This window comes from Kryptolebias marmoratus, linkage group LG12 (genome assembly GCF_001649575.2).
Source record: "Kryptolebias marmoratus isolate JLee-2015 linkage group LG12, ASM164957v2, whole genome shotgun sequence".
NCBI lineage: Eukaryota > Metazoa > Chordata > Actinopteri > Cyprinodontiformes > Rivulidae > Kryptolebias > Kryptolebias marmoratus.
This window is the reverse complement of record NC_051441.1, coordinates 16,574,562-16,592,750: the sequence shown is the minus strand read 5'-3', so window position 1 is coordinate 16,592,750 and position 18,189 is coordinate 16,574,562. Positions and strand designations below refer to the sequence as shown.

Below are 18,189 nucleotides of genomic sequence, written 5' to 3'. Positions count from 1 at the left end.
ATCTGATCTAACACACATATTTAAAAAAAAAAGAGACTAGGACCTGCATATCCACTGATCAGAGCTGAACAAACACAGCACAAGGTGAGTTTTTTTTGGAAATATTTTCCTTTTCAAATCAGGATTTTCCCATCTTAAATCTTAACTACAGTGATTTGTGTTGAAAATGTTTACTAAAATGCAAAAACGCATTAACTATTGTAGCAAACATCTTTAATCCATAAAATTATAAATGTTTCATAACAATGTGTTGTTATAGATTACCCTTAGCTCCCGTTTATTTAGCCTTAGCTCAAGTTTATACAGTGAAATCTACATTCATAGCACAGTTTGACCCTCTGAAACACATACACAAGCATTAAAGACACAATACTTAGATTTTATGTGAGTTTATTACAAAAAGGGGATATTTACAAACTATTTACAGCTCATAGAATGAATTGTGAATAAAATGATTCCAGTATTTTTATGGTAAAAAGAGCAAGAACAGCAAGAAGTAATGATATGCTGTCAGATCTAAAATATAAGTTTATATTTTAGATTACTGGGAACAGAGAGGAGTGAAACCCTTCAACTGACTCCCTACTTAAAGAAAATTAGAATAAAAAGGTTTACTTTAATAAAGAACAAAGTACTGCTAAAGAGTTTAACTGTTAATAAATAAACAATATTATCAATAAATGTCAGTGAAATGATCAGGAGTCTATGAATGCCTTTTAATTGGTTTATTTTAGCTGCACAGTACAGGGAGGTAGGCACACAGACCACCTCTCAGATGCAGTACTTATAGAAGGATGGGTGTGGTGGTTATACAACACAATCTTGCAAAACAAGAAATATTTACAAAACAGAAACAGAAACTGGTTGTTGGACCCTGGCTCAGAGTCTGTATAGAGGACAAAAAACAACTCATGGTCACGGGTACATCAAGTTACACAGTAACAAATTTACAAGAATAGTTTTTTTCAGGAACAGGCTTTCTGCACATGAACAGGTTTCTTCAGGTATGCAGCAGATGAAGTTAACAAATAGCAATACATTAAACATTTTTTTTGTATTCACATGTCCACCCTTGAGTTAAGGAGTTAAGGTCATGCAGTTTTCTCAATATTTCTGTGCATAAGAAGTGAAATCTTTAGTGAACCAAGAAGAGTTAAACATTTCAAACAGGACTCCTTTTTGAAAAAAAAAAACAAAAAACAGCTATGTATGTTCATAAAAATATATATTACACTAATCTAGCTGCGCATAAACATCAGAGATTTCTCACATTTTTAATAAATTACTAAATTGATTAAAAATTGATTGGCATTTTTACTTTGGAACTGCCTCACAAGATCATCTACTGTAAAATTCTTGCTTTTCCAACAGATGATGGTTACAGAAAATAATTACTGTTCGTTGCACTTCCCTGTCACAGATACATACATTTCAAATAGGAGGAACACTACAGCCCACAAAACGTCCCAATTTCAATGGAATTGGAGTTGTACATTAAAGCAGATTCTCAACAGGTCAATACCTGTGACCTGAAGCACTGTTAGTTTTTAAAATGTCACATTTTCCTTAGTTTAGCAGTGACTGATCTTCATGACACTCAACAGTCAGAGAGGAGAGGAGAGGACACGAAAGGAGAGATAAAACCACAGACGGGGAGACAGAAACCATGTCTGCATCAGCAGTAAATATTGACAAAGGTAAGATGTGAAAAAAATCTTTCTAACAGATTTTACATCTGATGTTTCTGCTGTATTTCTTCAAAATGCCAATTCAAATGTAAAGATTTCATTTTTCTTTCCTTTTTTTCCAGTGACGCCTGAACTCACACTTATATTAATTGGTGACTCAAATTCTATTCAGATTGGATCAAAAAACATTTTACTTGATCATGATAAGGAAACAAATCTGGAACAGTTTTCATCCAGACTGTACGATCTGTGTGGTCGGCAGATCTCCATCATTAATCTGCTCGGTTTTCCAGAAATTGACAAAATCCCATTAATTCAGGAAGCTCATGCTTTTATCCTGCTGCTTCCAAATGGTCTGCATGTCAGTCAGTACAATTATGGCATGAAGTGGTTGGAAACAGTTTTTGGGAAAGAAAAAATTCCTTATGTAATGACAGTAGTGACTCACGAGTCAGATGAAAATTGTGAAAGTGCTTTTGCAGACCTGAATGCTTTTGGCAGCATTTCTGAGAAAAGATACCACACATGTACAAGAAGTATGATGGATGGAAATGAGATAACAGATCTTTTAGTAAAAATCCAAGTCATGGTATCTGAAAATGAAGACCAGAAAACACAACAGGTTCATGAATCCTATGAAGAAAAAGTCAAGACAGGTAAGATTTTAATGTTACTATAACCTAAATTTAGTTTTTTGTGACTAAGCCATGTTGATTAGTGTGGTTAAAACTTTATAAAAAGCACCAATGAATTGGTCAGTTCAGCAGTGGACTGACTGAAATGGACCTAATTTTGAAACACAGCAAGCACATTTTAATAGTGATTGAAGAAATCAACACAGATTAGTGTAACTTAGCTTGATGTCACAAAAATCAGACCTGTTTGAATCTGGTGCTGATCATTTCCAAATGACACTGAGGTGGACTTCAGCTTTTTTTTTTTTTTTTAGTATTTGAAGTTTAAAAGTGAAATAGTTTGGCAAATTTATGGCTGGATTGACATTCAGTAAAGTTTGTTTCTTTACAACTCTGCTAAGCGTGATGTTGATGTCAATATTGACATATAAACTAAAAGTAGAATATTTTTCCAAATCATTGTTATTATTATTTAATTTTTGAGATCATAGAGTCATTTTTCCTTCTACGTCTTTCTGCAGGAGAACAAAAGGAGACTGAAACTCAAATCAAGATGAAGGTAAGATGAACATGTTTCATAATTAAAGGCCTAACATTCCTTGAAGTAAAAACATATAATCCAAGACCTTTTGTGCAAAAATTTGAAAGTAAGATCATCTTAAATACAATAAGCTTCAAATCACTCAAATTATATGTTGGGATTTTGGCAAAATAATGAAAACACATTGATTCCAATATTTTGTTTAACTCCTGTATATGGTCTTGTTAAATGTAAAATTACATAATGCAAAAAAATAGTACAAAAAAAGTTTTAAAAGAAAAAAATGGGATAAATCACTACTGCAAGGTTTTCATCTCTAGTGGTATGACAGTTTGAATTCATTCGTTTTTTACTTTAATCTTAAATAAAATATAATAAATCAACTAGTTTTTAAAGTTACCAAATGGTTACAGAGTGTTTTTAGGAGTGTTTTTGCAACAAAACTTTTCTGAAACACAATTTTGCTAATTATAGCATTTATTATTTTTCTTCCCTAATGAAGTTTTGGAAATGTAATAAACTACTGCACTAATGCAAAAAAAAATTGATCATGGAAACTGCTAATTTTATTTAGGTTTTCATAGTTTTTTCATTTTTTAAATCTGATTATTCTTGAATGCACTGTTTATACCAAACAGTACAATGAGAAAAGTAATGTTACATTTTTGCATTTGGTGTGATTCATTGAAGGAACATGGTGGTGCTGAAAACCCAAAAAGGAATGATGACAACAGAGCACGACAGCTTCAATCCAAAACTGTTCTTCATCAGCCAAACAAGAAAGGTAACATTTAACCCATATAAACAGAAAAGTCATTCTATCAGTAGTAGCTTATCTGTTCCTCAGATTCACCTTTTCTGTACAGAAAGCTGGAAGGTTATTCCTAAACTTTGCAGAGCCAGTTTGGGGGTTTCACAGCTTCAAGTGCTCCAGTGACTACTGGCACCACCAAGGCTTTAATTTCCCATAATGTCTATACATGTGTTTAAAATGTACACATGTATTAGAAACAGTTTAAATACATATTAAGTTTAGCTGTTTTTTTAAAAGCAGTCTTACTAGTTGATGAACCAGTGATAATAGTGAGAATAATCTGCATTTTTTTCTCTAACTGAAACAGCTTGTTTAATATATAAATAAAAAACAACATTAAGTCATCAATTCTGAGAGTGATAGGGACATGGCTCAACAGAGCTAAGACTCTTCATCCTAGATGAAACAGAAACCTTTGGCTGTTTTTGTTTTTCTCTATTAATGATAATTAATCTACAATTCTAGCTTTGAGAAGGGCTGTCTTGTACTATATAATAACTGACCATCTCTGAAGCTTTAATTTTTTTTTTTCTAAAATAGTTATGGCCTGGGCCATTTGTTTTGTATAATACTGTGTGGTTGCAGGTTGCTGATTTGCTGGCCCTGTTATTTGTTATGTGGTTCCACGTTCAAAACAAATTCCATCTGGTTTAATGTTACTTCCTCTTTTTCCTGGCTAAGCTGGGTCGTAACATAGTGGAACAACCTTTCCTTTTCAACTTTCTTGAAGTCTGGTTTAAAGTACACCGCTCCATACTAAACCAAAGAGTCAGTTTTCTCTATCTGATTACCATTTTTTTTTACAGAGGGACAACATTGTCAAGTGATGTATGCATAACACTAGCAGCAAGATAATAAATTTGAGAAGAACTGAAATGAAGATTACTAGTCTCTTTGTATTGCCCTGTAAGACTCAAGAAAGTAATGATAAAATAGATTATTATATTTTTTAACATTGTATGCATTAAACTTTCTGATAAACATCTACTGTAATGAAAATTTCTCTCAGAGATTGTATAGTCAGTCAATATAAACTCTAATTCACTTAGCAGATCATTTCTGGGGACTGTCTTCTTGAATTATTTCAGGATCTTTGTTGTTTCACTCTGGATTAGGACTTTATTGCTCACTAATCCTGTTACGTAGGATAAGTAACTCAATGTCTCACTCAGCTTTAGTATACAGCTTGATGTCATCCATATAGAGGAGATGGTGATGATTGATTCTTTCTAGACGCAACCTTTGCAAAGATCTGGCTAAAGAGTTCTGGTCCAGAACAGTAAAGGGGCCAGAGTATCACCTTGGTATATGCCACACTTCATGCTGACTTGATTGGCTTTGAATTGGCCTCTAAAGTGGTCTTTCAGATTTCCTTGATAATGGCCCTCTGTGTCCTGTTGATGTTGTACAGTTCTAAGCCTGTGTGTAGTATTTCTTGTAGTCAATCCACTTAGTGCACATGTTTGTATTTCTGGTCTTAGAGTCCTGACTGTTGGAATTAATTGAATTAGTGTCAATTCCCTTCTGAACCCTGTTTATGTATTAAGCCATTGCTGTTTTGGAGGTGCCGTCCTGATCTTGGCTGCTATGAAGCTTGATAGGAGCTCCTGTTTCATGAAAAAGCAGGTTTATGGCCAGTAATTTGACGAAATTGCCTCTTTCTGGTGATCCTTCATGAACAAGACTTTCCTGGCTTTTGTCAGCCATTCTAGGTTAATTCTGAATTCTCATTTAGCTTATAGCTTGTGGTTATTACCTCCTCCAAGGAGGTTATGTTTTTTTCAGATAACATATGTTTATTTGTCTGCCTGTTTGTCTGTGTACAAGATTATTTAAAAAGGTATGAACAAATTTTCATGAAGGTTTCAGGAAACATCAAACATGGTACAAGGAACAAGTGATTACGTTTTGGTAGTGATCAGATCAAAGTTCAAGGTCAAAAGTCAGGGTCACACATCAGCCCATTCTCTAACTCTGCATCTGTATAACAGGAATACTTAACTCCACAGTTGGACACCTCTAAGGTCAAGGGTTATCACCATTGATTTCAAGGTCATGGGGTCAAAGGTCAACATCACAGTTGACCTTGTGCTCTAACTATGCAACAGTGTTATGTAGGAATGTAGATGATGCCTGTTGATTTCAAGGTCATAAGGTCAAGGTCACAGGTAACCCCTTTGTTAAAAACCTGTCTTCTCCTACATGTGACCCTTTTGTTCCCTTCACCAAGGAAGTTATGTTTTGGTTGTATCTATCAGTCTGTGATTTTTTAATTACACAGTGACCTTGGCAGAGGTTTGACCTCTCTGAGTGCCTCTGGTTTTATTTGTAATGACTTCAGTGCATACAATGAGTAGTGCTGCATTCACATCATTGATACTTAGATTGCAGTTATAATCTTTATTCCCAGGTCAGCTGCCTGTGATTTTTTTCAGGGCTTGTCAATCAGGCTTTCTACTCATTTTCAGATGGTGGGGATTATGATCATGTTTTGGCCATGACCAGTTGTACTGGCCCACCTTTGTCACAGGACTTTTGCTGTACCTCCAGCTGTAAAGTGAAAAATTGTATGCATACTAAAAATGTTGTAAAAAAAGACAATCTTTAAAGGAACAAATGAATTTTGACTAATTTGTTAAATCAACAATGTTTTGTAGATGCCCTCAATATGGATATGAGTGGAAATAAAAAAAAGGTAAGAGACTTATTGGCTTCACATGTTTTAACAATACAATATTTCCACATTTCTATAAAGATTAAATTGTCATTTTTATTGTTTACAGCTTTTATATAATGCTTCAGAGGAAAACAGAAAGAAATGCCCAAAACAAACAGAAACACTGCTCAGAAGACTTGATCTTCAAAACAAACTTGAACAGAAGTTGTCATCAGAAGAGTTTCTTAAAATAGGTCGACCTGTGAATCAGACTAATGACATTTCTGAAAAAGATCTGGCTCAGGCCTTTCTTCAGAGGTTATTGATGTTAGATTACAGAGCCAGATATATTCCTGTACGACAAGAAAATTCTGATATAAGCCATATACAGGGTTTTTCAGCTTCTGACAGTGTTGACAATGATGATGACTTAGAGGCTCTTTTTAACACCAATGTGGAGTTGAACCAAACTAAAGAGACTCATTTGCACCCAATGGATGTTCAAATGGCAGTATTTCACTGCTCAGACAGCTTCCTTAAACAGAAAATGATCACAAAGTTGTCTCAGTGTCAGTATGCCTTACCTTTGCTTGTTCCTGACCCTGTCACAATGAACATTGAGTGTCCTTTGTGGACATTTAGACAAATAATAAAAACATGGAAGATAACTGAAAACAAAGGCAATTCAAAAGAAAACAATGACAATTTAAAAAAGGTCACCATGAAGAGCATGCCGATCTACAAAGCTCAGACTTCCATGGTTTGTTTTTTCCGGCTGGGTTCAACTTCTGTGTCCAAATCTCAGCTAATGAACACTTTGATCAATGAGCGTCACGATACGTTCTTCCACAGAAACTGTCCAGGAAGCACAAAATCTCGTCATTTGATGGATGGTGTCGCAGAGATTGCCTGGTACTGTCCTGCTGGAAAACACAATGATTCCTTTACAGACTGCATTGCCTTCTGTAATCTTCATGGTGATTCTATGTCAGTAGAAGAACAACGTGAAACACTGACTGAGAAGTCTTCAGTCATAGTTGTTCTTGTGCCAACTCTGGAGAAAAGTCAGGGAAGTAGTGCAATCATCTCAACCCTGTACAAATCTTCAAAACCTCTAATAATACTTATTGGTGATAATGACTGTGATGCAGTTCAGATGAAACCACTAAAATACAAACTGGGCCTAAAAGACAGAAACCAGTCTGATGTTTCTGAAGAAGTGAAACAGATTATTGGAAAGATTTTGTCTGGACCTCACACATCTTTCCAGCTTGAATCTATGGCCAAAGTCGTTGGAATCACAGTGGATGAAAACAAGACAGCTTGCAAGACAGGAAAAGATGCTGCACTGAAAATAGTGGAATTGATCAAAGGAAATGATATTTCCACTATCAAAAATCAATTTCTCCCCTGTCAAGGCCAGCTTTGGCATGACTGGTGCAAAATAAACAAGGAAAAACATAATCTCAAAGGACACCTTGAGGAAGAAAAAGATCAGAAAACTGACAAACAAAAGAAACTACGACAGAATCAATGTGCTGTTTCTAATAACGAAGCCTGTAAGACACTGATGAAGTCATTCACTGACAGTCTCATGGTTTTGCCACCAAAAGAGAGGGAATATTTCTTGAAATGGACTCAGATCCTCATTGATGCCCTCTCCACAGATGATCTGTCCTCAATTCTCCAGGATTATGATAAAACATGGTCTAAGGTCTTAGAGCTCAAGAAGAAACATGACAAATCTGACAAATTAAGACACAAACAAACTGAGCTTGAAGACTTATCTAGAAAGCTGCAATCAGCAACATTTGGCCTGGAACACATCTTTAGAGAAATGGGACAGATCTATGAAGCCCATAAATCTCAGAAGAAACAAACACAGAGCCAACAGACTAAATGGACTAAATATCCTGAGCTGGCTGCAGATCTGATGATATCAGGACACCCGATGGAGCTGATGGATGGTGACGCAGGTCATGTGCCTTTAACATGGATCTCTAGTCTTTTACAGGAAGTCATCAAGAAACTGGGTGACCAGAGAGTTTTTGTGTTGTCAGTTTTGGGTATACAAAGCAGTGGAAAGTCAACAATGCTGAATGCCATGTTTGGACTGCAGTTTGCAGTGAGTGCTGGGAGGTGCACCAAAGGTGCCTTTATGCAGCTGGTTGAACTGTCAGAAGAAATCAAGGAAAAGGTCAAGTTTGATTATGTTCTAGTTGTGGACACTGAAGGACTGCGTGCTGTTGAGTTAGAGGGTAATACCACCCTTCATCACGACAATGAACTGGCAACATTTGTTGTTGGCCTCGGAAACATGACATTGATCAACATCTTTGGTGAGAATCCAGCTGAGATGCAGGATGTCCTGCAGATTGTTGTTCAGGCTTTAATGAGGATGAAGAAAGTTAATCTTTCTCCAAGTTGTGTGTTTGTTCATCAGAATGTTACAGATGTTGGAGCTGCAGAGAAAAACATGGAAGGAAAAAGACGTTTGCAGGAAAAACTGGACAAAATGGCTCAACTTGCTGCCAAAGAGGAGGTGTGTGATGTTGAGTGTTTCAGTGAAGTTATTACATTTGATGTACAAAATGATGTGAAATACTTTGCCCAGCTCTGGGAGGGAAGTCCTCCGATGGCTCCTCCAAATCCAGGTTATAGTGAGAGTGTCCAAGAACTGAAGAAAGTCATCCTGGATAAGGCTGAACTGTCTGATGGGATCACTCTGTCACATTTCAACACCAAAGTTCAGGACCTGTGGAACGCCTTGATGAATGAACACTTTGTTTTCAGTTTCAAAAACACCCAAGAAATTGCAACATATAGAGAACTTGAGGTCCAGTATGGGAACTGGACTTGGGCCCTGAGGAGTGAGATGTTGACCATTGAAAACCAGCTTTATCCCAGAATTGAGAAGGGACAACTTGACAATCTTGAGCTCAGTTATCTTTATGAAGAAATGAGAAAAACATATGAAGAAATAAAAACAAATATTGCAACTTACTTTGAGACAGACAACAACAAAGACATTTTATGTCAGTGGCGGAGTAGATTTGAAACCAAAATCAAAGAGTTCCACGAGGAGCTTGTAAAAGGAGTGAAAAGAAAACTGGATGAAGTTATCCAACAGAGGAAAGCTTGTAAAAAACTTGACAACAAGAAGACAGAGTTTGAGGACAAGTTGCTTCAAAAGAGCGAAGAGCTCGCTCACCAGTTAAAATTCATGTCAGAAGATGAAGAGGAACTCAAAAGTCAGTTTGATGCAGTTTGGAGTCACTGGGTTAAAGAATTAACTTTAGATGCAAAACCCATTGAGGACATAAACTTGGAGAGAGATCAGTCAGCTGTCCTTGAAGACCTTTGCATTGAATGGCAGCACATTGACGAGTCAAAAAGACGTCGGAGATACAAAAACTTGTCAGAGGCTGGAGATTATTCTGATTACATAAAACAAAAGAAGACTGTGGGAGGTGCTGTAGATTATGTGAAAGGAAAACTTTTTCCACATGAACAACAAAAACTCATCAGATCATTTATTAATGATGTTGAAGAAGATTGTTTGGAGTCCATTAAGAGCAAACCTGTTGCAACAAGAGGCTACAGATCAACTTATCTGCAGGAAGTGGCCCAAAATGTTCGAAAGAAAGTGTCAGAGTTTCAGTCAGGGCAGAACTTTACATTTAAAAAGGAGTTTACAGTTGATTTGTTGCTGTATGTGTTTGACAGGGCAGAAAAATGGATTTTACATTCTCACAAGACCTACAAAGATAACAATGATGCACTCACTTATTTGAACAGCAAGAAAACTGAATATTACAACATTTTCAGGAGCTTCTGCAAAGGAAACTCCTCTGCTGTTGTGTTTGGAGAAATGATGTGTGAAAAAGTGAAGGTCTCTGCTGTTGAGGTCATCTGCAACAAAACTGGTGTTGATATCGCCGGAGAGATGAAGTGCAGTTTCCCAGCATTCAGTGGGAACAGGTTGAACTTGGAGAAACATGTGTTGGTGTCACTTGCAGAGAAAGAAGATTTTAATAGTTTTGTCACCTACATCAGAAATCCAAGGAAACAAGTTGAAAGTTTTATCAAAGAAGAAGTGGAGAAATACATGTTAACAACACACAAAGATAAAGCTCTGAATATTCTGAAGAAAAATGTGGAGAACATCAGAAAACTTATCAGTCAAGCTTTATTTGAGGCAACAGAGAAGGTCAAGAAGAACCAAGGAGACACAGACATGTGGGTGAAGGAGTTTTCCAGTTCACTGAGTCCTAACCTGACACTTGACACCATTTGTTGTCAGAACTTCAGTGATATCAACAATTTTGACTTTCTGAAAGAAGAATTGGAGAAAAGCCTTGTTGACATCACTGAGGAGATGAGCCACCTCCCTCTGGATAAAGTGATGAAGTGCAGACAGAAACCTGATCAAATCCTCATTGATCAGCTGTGTGACTGCTGCTGGGAAAGATGTCCATTCTGTTCAGCAGTTTGTACCAACACTCTGAAGGACCACAGTCCTGAAAAACACAGGGTTCCTTTTCATCGACCCTCAGGAGTTGAAGGCTGGCATACAAGAGGCACAGTGGATCTGGTCATTGATTTCTGCACCACTTTAGTTGCAAGTGACAGACGTTTCTACCCTGAATATAACTCAGTTAAGACTTTTCTTTATAAATGTTATCCAGATGCTGGGGAAAAAAAATATGCCTCATGGAGCATTACTGCTGATCTATCTATGCTGATTTACTGGAAGTGGTTTGTGTGTCACTTTCAAAAGGAACTGGAAGACCACTATAAATTGAAGTTTCAGGGTGGAGGAGAAATTCCCAAAGAATGGAGAAACTACAGTAAAGAAGAAGCCATTGAAAGTCTGGATGAAATGTGCAACTAGAAAAAACAAAAACTTTCACTGAACTTATTTTTGTTACGGTTTCATGAAAAGATACTTTCTTCTTTAGACAAAAACTGAGGATGGAGCCTATAAAAAATCATTTAATACCTGTTTATAATTTTATCAATGTGTGCTTTTATCTAGTAAAATATTGAGTTTAACCACAATATGTGAGGTAAGAGTTCATGAAAACTCCTTGAATCCAAGAACTTAATGTTTGATATTTAATTTCTTACTCAGTGGGGTATAAAATATAGATGACAATAATAGTTTTTGTTTTATTAAAACTGTAATATCACTTTTTGGAAAAGATGCATGACATTTTTCAGAACAAGGAATTTAAAATTTTAACCCTAAATAATTATTTAACAGAGTAATTGTAAGTCAAAATTTGTTGCATTTTTTTAAACATTTTTAATTTTTTAATACAGTTTACTCAGAAAAAAGAATCATATAGTGCTATATTTGGTGAAAGTACTGCTTTGTTGAGGGGGTCTCAAGAAATAAATAATTTTACTGTTTTATTTTGTATTTTGTTTTTGTTTAAACAACTGTTCATGTGTTTACTCAGTTAAAAACTTGTTGAAAGAAAGAGTAAAAAGAAAACTGACTGGATGACGTTATCCAGCTGAATAATGCTAAAAAAACTTGATGTCAAGAAAACAAACTGGTGCAACAAAGCAAAGAGCTTATTCATCTGTTAAAAGACAAAGAGGAACTCAAACATCCGTTCAACACTGGATTAATGAGGATAAAAAATATTTCAGATACAAAACCCATTTAGGACATAAACCTGGAAAAAGATCAGTCAGTTGTCATTTGAGATCTTGGTGCTCAATGTTCTCTCACTGATGAGTCAAAAAAAAAAAACAAATAAAAGAAATCTGAGAAACAGATACTTGTCAGAAGATGGAGATTATCATTGGTAAATATCTCAAAAAAGTATCTGTTTCTGTCTAATGATTCCCCCATGAAGCTCAGGGGTTGATCAGACCAATCAGTGATGTTGAAGAAAAATGCCTCAAGTTGTAAAAACTTCAGTGTTGTTAACAGAACTTTCTTCAAGGAGAGATGGAGAAAATCACTGAGGAGATGCGCCTCTTCTCTCTGGATAAAGTGATGAAGTGCAGACAGAAATCTGATCAAATCCCCACTGATCAGCTGTGATCTGCTGAAAGCTGTCCGTTCTGTTGCATCACCAGCCTGTATAACCACAGTCCTGATAACCAGTGTTCCTTTTCTCCAACCCTCTGGAAGCTGGTGCACAAAAGGCAGATCTGTTCATTCATTTCTGACCCACTTTACTGCAAACAACAAATACTTCTGCTTCAGTCTTGACTCAGAGGACAGATTTCCTTTTAAACAGGACACAAATGCTAGACGGAACTTGCTTTGTGGAAGATTATGGTTAATTACAGACTGGAAATGAAATTTTGAGATTCTGTATTAATGACAAGCAACACACAAGTAAAGATTGTTCTTTGTATTTTATAAGATGTGTTACATTTGGTGGCCCACCTGTGAATTCATTTTTGGCTGTGCCACTGTTTCTACTTAACCAAAAATTTGTGCTTTTAAACAAATGTTTTAGAAATTGAAAATAAAAAATATAATCACAAGTCCTTATAGTTTACTTTAATCAATACTTCTAAAACTGTTTTTGTTCATTTTCACATTTTCATTTATTCTTTTTATTGTATTTTTTATTAGACGATAACAAACCATTGCCATAATAACTGTTGCTTTTTTAATAAATTTTGATTGTTCACTTTTTTAGAAGACATGAAATAATATATAATTTCATAAGCAACAAACATTTGTGACATTTTCATCTTTTTATTGTTGTTTAGTTTTGTTCACATAAAGTATTTACTGTTAAAAGTTTTTGTTGAGGAAATTATGAATTGTAATGAAGCAATGTGTAACTAAATATGTGCCTTCTTCAATAAATTAATACATAATCTGCTTTTCAGTTTTTAGTTGTCTTAATAAATTTTAGAATTAGCTTAAAGATAAATATATATAATGTTTTAATTTTTATATCTTTTCATTTGTACATCTTGACAAACGTTGGAAATACGATAAATGACCAAAAGTATTCACTTACCTCCCTCGTTTACCCAAGTGTGTCATATGGAGAGTGGTTTTAGATTGATAGTGATGTGGAAGGTGGTAAAACACGTCTCAGTCCTAACTTTGTTGAACAGATTGTTTTTCTGAATAAAAATATTTAAATGTACAGAAGCAGGTCCTACAAATACAGATTATAATTAAATATCCCTCTATTCAATTATTTACAATGCTTAGAGTTCAGTTTAGTTCTTTGTTTATTTTAGTTATGTGATGGGAAATCAAAAAGAATTTAAGTGCTCTGTAACTAGCGTGTTTTGCTGTGAGACAGACAAATGAATCTTGAATTCAAATCTTTGTGTGGAGCAATTGTTCCAAATGATTTAATCACTCAACTGTCCCATTTCTACCTGTAAATGGCTACTAAATGGTTAATATCCTCCTGTGTGTTTTACTTGCTCATAAGTCCTACAGTGACACTTTGTGGTCTGTTATGCTTTTATTTTGAAGAGCGCCATTTTTCTTCTTTGTGGTTTTTTTGTGTGTTGCGCTTCTTGTTTTTTCCCTAGCATAATGTGAAAGACTAAAGGGAAAGCAGAATGAGATATAAATATGCATGACTGTGTATTGTTATTAGAAGAGTGATTTGTTTATTCATTCATTTACTCATTATTCATATGAGTAAAACTGCACATGCTAGGTTAAAGACATTGCATTTATTTTTTGTGAACATTCATCTGTTTTGTTTTATTTAAAACAGGCATTTAGTACATTGTTGTATTTCACATTTGTTGTAATAAGCTTTGAAATGGGCATTTCATTTAGATTTCATTATTAGTCTTTTAAACAATTTATACTAAGTTGAATATGATCTATAATCATGTATGTTTTCTGTTTTATGCTATAGTTTTCATTGTGTTTATGGCACACAATGAAAATTTTAAATTGGACCTGTTTGGAGCTCTCTGTGTCTTTCTGTATCCTTCCAAGTGGCCGCTACACTGCCATCGCTACCTATAACGTCAACTCTTTTACCACAAGTTTCAAAGAAAGATTCAACTCATTCAAATCTAACTTCAAGTGTAGAAAAACACAACAGATTCCACCATGTCATTATTTATTAAACAAAAGTTAAGCCAACAGGGTAAAGCTGTGTGAAAAATTAAGTCCATCCTTGCAGCGTCCATAGGATTTAAGAAGAAAAGTTTCAGTCAGGAGCTGCTGATCAGCTGACCATCATCAATGTGATCACCTCTATAAAAGCAGGAGTTCTGTGAGTTTTCTGCTCTGGAGCATGCAGGTCTGTGTTAACACAATGCTAAGTAGGATAGACTTTGCAATCCTTTAGGGATAACAAGACAAAAAAATTAAAATGTTGAAGATTATGCATAACAAGATGACATGATTAAATACTCTTTACCCATTCCTTCAGCTTTGTGTCATTTTGAAATACCACATGGACTACAGAGAGCTTGCTTAATGATTAGTTTTCAAACAATAAATGGGTGTTTCTTAAATTGTATCTATAACCAAACTGTTTCAATGCAATAGACATGACAGCTGTGTCTCAGCAGATCTTGAAGCTCTTCAGTTTGAAATCTCCTGCCACTCTGATGTAGGTGATGACATCCATACCAACACGGTTAGGAAACTGGACTCCCTGTCCATCAGGAAGCTCCACTTCAAACACGTCTTCAGACAGTTTTAACTCTATCTAAAGTAGAAAGAAATATATATATACATATATATTCTTCAAAAAATAAAAAATAAAAACAATACAAACAAAACAAAAATCTGAATGGCTAAATGTGACCAGAAAATTATTTCATGTATCCTTAGTTTTGCTAAGCCCAGTCCATAATATCTTGAAAAAAAGTCTTTTTATGGTACTTTTCTAACAACATACATGCATTTTGGCTTCCTTGAGCCAGGTTTCCTCACCTTTACATCACTGCCCCTCTGTAGAGGGTTGTGTATTTCCCTCTTCTCAGCACCCCAACAACCAGCAACCTTTGAGTTGCACACGAGGACAGCTCCATCTGTGTCATCGTGGAAACGTGGGTTAAAGTGCAACGCCAGGTCGTCTGAGTCACAACCAAGGTCAATCTGGAATCTGGACAGGTCAGAGATTATACATTTTAAGTATATATATATATATATATATATATATATATATATATATCATCTTGCCCTGAGGCCTGGGAGCTTGAGGGTTCTCTTCAGTATCTGAGCTGTTCCTAGGACTGCTCTCTTCTGGACAGAGATCTCTGAGGTTGTTCCTGGGATCTGTTGGAGCTATTCTTCCAGTTTGGGGGTCACAGCACCGAGTGCTCCGATGACCACTGGTACCACTGAGGCCTTGACTTTTCACAACTTCTGTATTTCCTCTTTCAGCCCTTGTTATTTTGAGCTTCTCTTGTTCTTTCTTCCTGATGTTACAGTCACCTGGGACTGCTACATCTATCACCACTGCTCTCTTCTGTATCTTATCTATCACCACAATGTCTGGTTGGTTAGCCATCACCTGTTTGTTAGTCTGGATCTGGAAGTCCCACAGTATCTTAGCCCTGCCATTCTCCACCACCCTTGGTGGAGTCTCCCACTTCGACTGTGGGACTTCCAGTCCATATTCAGTACAGACGTTCCTATACACTATTCCAGCCACTTGGAACTTCCATCCATAAGTATTCTTTGAATCATTTCATTTAGAGCAAAATAAATTTATGTTTGTTCAGTTGAAAGACTGCATCAGTAAGGATAAAGACTGTGAGCAGTTATTGCAGCTCCTGGTTCTGGCTTCTGATTGATGGATGTTTAACTAGCAGCCTGTTAAGATTAAGTTTGTGTATCAGTCGATGCTTTGGAGCCCAGAGAGCACATTGTTTTTGACAGGGCTTGTAACATTTGTTAGTTGGACTACTGATTGATTGATAACAGAATAATCTTGAAATAAATAAATTGCAAAAGACCATGGAGTTTTTGTTGGACCATGTTTCAACCACATGCTTTAAATCTACCTAAGGTATTCACGAAATAGTCCAAACCATGCATGCCTACAATAAAAAATTATATGACTGATTAACTTACCTCTCAGCATCGTGCAGAATTTCCCCCTTTACTTTTAGCTTATCACCAGCTCTCAGGTTCACATTCTTCAATTCAAGTTGCTGAAAAAGAATTATTATGTTCAGGGTTTCAAACATTATTGTTAAAAATGCTGTCAGTCATAGAGATACACGCTTGGGAACATTTGTGCTGAACCTTGATTTTTGAAAGTGAAAAGTTCAGGGTGCAGTGCATCTACAGTATAAAACTATAAAGTTACATTAAAGGAGGCACAGATTTAAACTCACCATGCTCATATTGAGTGCTGCTCACAGCTATAGAAGAAGCAGGAAGACGATCTTTATACACAGGCAGCTTTGCTTCCTGAAAGACAAAAAGTAGGTGGTGTGACTGTCAATGTTCACATTTTTGTACTATTACACAACAGTACCACATGACATGGCTTAACATTTACAGTATGACTCAACATCATTATCATCACCATCATCATCCTGACTGTCACAAAGGACCCTTAAAATGTCATTATAGCTCTGTTTAATCATTGCTGTAGAACTCATTTTGTAAATAAACCAACCAGCATTATTGATCCCTAAAAAGTCACTGAGTAACAAGAGTCAATGTGGCCAAGGCTATTTAAATATTTCTAGAGTGAAGCTAATTATTAACAGAGAAAACATCAGGAAGTGAATGTTACAATCAAGCAAGAACATTTCTAACATTTTGCTGCAATTCAGGGGATATTCATAACGTTTTTATGCAAAAACTGCATCTTGTTAAATGCTTAAATAATGAATGTACTACAAAAAGCTTTATGAGGAAAAGTTGGGTATTTGGCTAATTTTATCATAAACAGTTTTGCTAAACCGGGTTACTTTTTTCTGCTAAAAACCACTTTTAAACGACAATCACATAAAAATAAGTTTGAAAATTTAAGGAGAAACATCCTAAATGGCTGATAGTTTTCTGATGTGCCAATCATATGCATCATGAATGAGTCAAACACCACTGAAGAATGACTGTCCTTTGTGCAACATTTTGTAACATCAGAGTTTTGGAGAAGATGTGCTTCTATCTGTAAAGTCTGTCATTGAAGAAAACAGCATACAACCTTCACGAAAAAGCTTGGTATAAAATTATGATATAGATACTAGAAATAAATTCTGATAGTTTTACATGTTTTGTGTCCTTTTTGTTCTAATTATCATATTTGACACGAGGAGATACTCAAAACCCACAAACACATAGACACAAATGTTCAAGAACACACACTCCTACAATTTGATGTTTGAATCAATATTGTTTAAATTTGGCAAACTAATAAAGATGCCTGATGTCATTTACTTTCAAAAGTTTCATCTTAACTTAATATTTTTTTTAATTTTTGCTTATTTGAACTGATCAATGGATCTATTTTACCTGAACATTGTGTTGTCACACAGGAGGGAACTTTCTAATACTCTAACACTTACAATGGCAAACATTCTCATTTTTATGTCTTATTTTTATTATATAAATATTAAAAAGCCATGCTTGTTTGTTAATGCAGTCACTGGATTTCATCCGTGCTTGGTCAAAAATGTTTTCAAAAATATACCCCCACCCACCCCACCCCAAGCAAACAAGCCATCAAAACATTTTCGCCAGCATATACAGGTGCTGGTCATAAAATTAGAGTATCATGAAAAAGTAGATTGATTTCAGTAATTCCATTTAAAAAGTGAAACTTGTATATTATATTCATACATTACATACAAACTCATATATTTCAAATGTTTATTTCGTTTAATTTTGATGATTACAAATGACAACAAATGAAAATCTCAAA

General features: G+C 35.5%; 2 protein-coding genes across 5 annotated transcripts in view; one reads left to right on the top strand and one right to left on the bottom strand.

The window, feature by feature from the left end:
* On the top strand, positions 1-13,194 carry LOC108236258 (interferon-induced very large GTPase 1-like). Of its 3 annotated transcripts, none has more exons than XM_017416802.3 (7): positions 1-84; positions 1,571-1,697; positions 1,811-2,344; positions 2,845-2,882; positions 3,555-3,648; positions 6,336-6,373; positions 6,462-13,194. In XM_017416802.3, exons 2-7 carry the CDS (start codon positions 1,667-1,669, stop codon positions 11,226-11,228), a joined length of 5,502 nt encoding a protein of 1,833 aa, XP_017272291.1. In that variant the 5' UTR covers positions 1-84; positions 1,571-1,666; the 3' UTR covers positions 11,229-13,194. The 3 variants fall into 3 exon arrangements, with proteins under 3 accessions (XP_017272291.1, XP_017272292.1, XP_017272293.1); XM_017416803.3 differs by having other exon boundaries at positions 25-84; positions 1,576-1,697; XM_017416804.3 differs by having other exon boundaries at positions 36-84; positions 1,605-1,697.
* Positions 13,195-14,398: 1,204 nt separating this feature from the next.
* The window catches only part of LOC108236047 (galectin-1), a 7,570-nt gene continuing 3,779 nt past the window's right edge, over positions 14,399-18,189 (bottom strand). For both annotated transcript variants that reach the window (XM_017416472.3, XM_017416473.3), the window contains exons 2-5: positions 16,652-16,727; positions 16,386-16,465; positions 15,240-15,411; positions 14,399-15,012 (exon numbers count right to left, since the gene is read on the bottom strand). In XM_017416472.3, the coding sequence (XP_017271961.1) occupies positions 14,866-15,012; positions 15,240-15,411; positions 16,386-16,465; positions 16,652-16,660 (408 nt within the window). In that variant the 5' untranslated portion in view covers positions 16,661-16,727 and the 3' untranslated portion in view covers positions 14,399-14,865. The remainder of the gene's footprint in view (positions 15,013-15,239; positions 15,412-16,385; positions 16,466-16,651; positions 16,728-18,189) is intronic.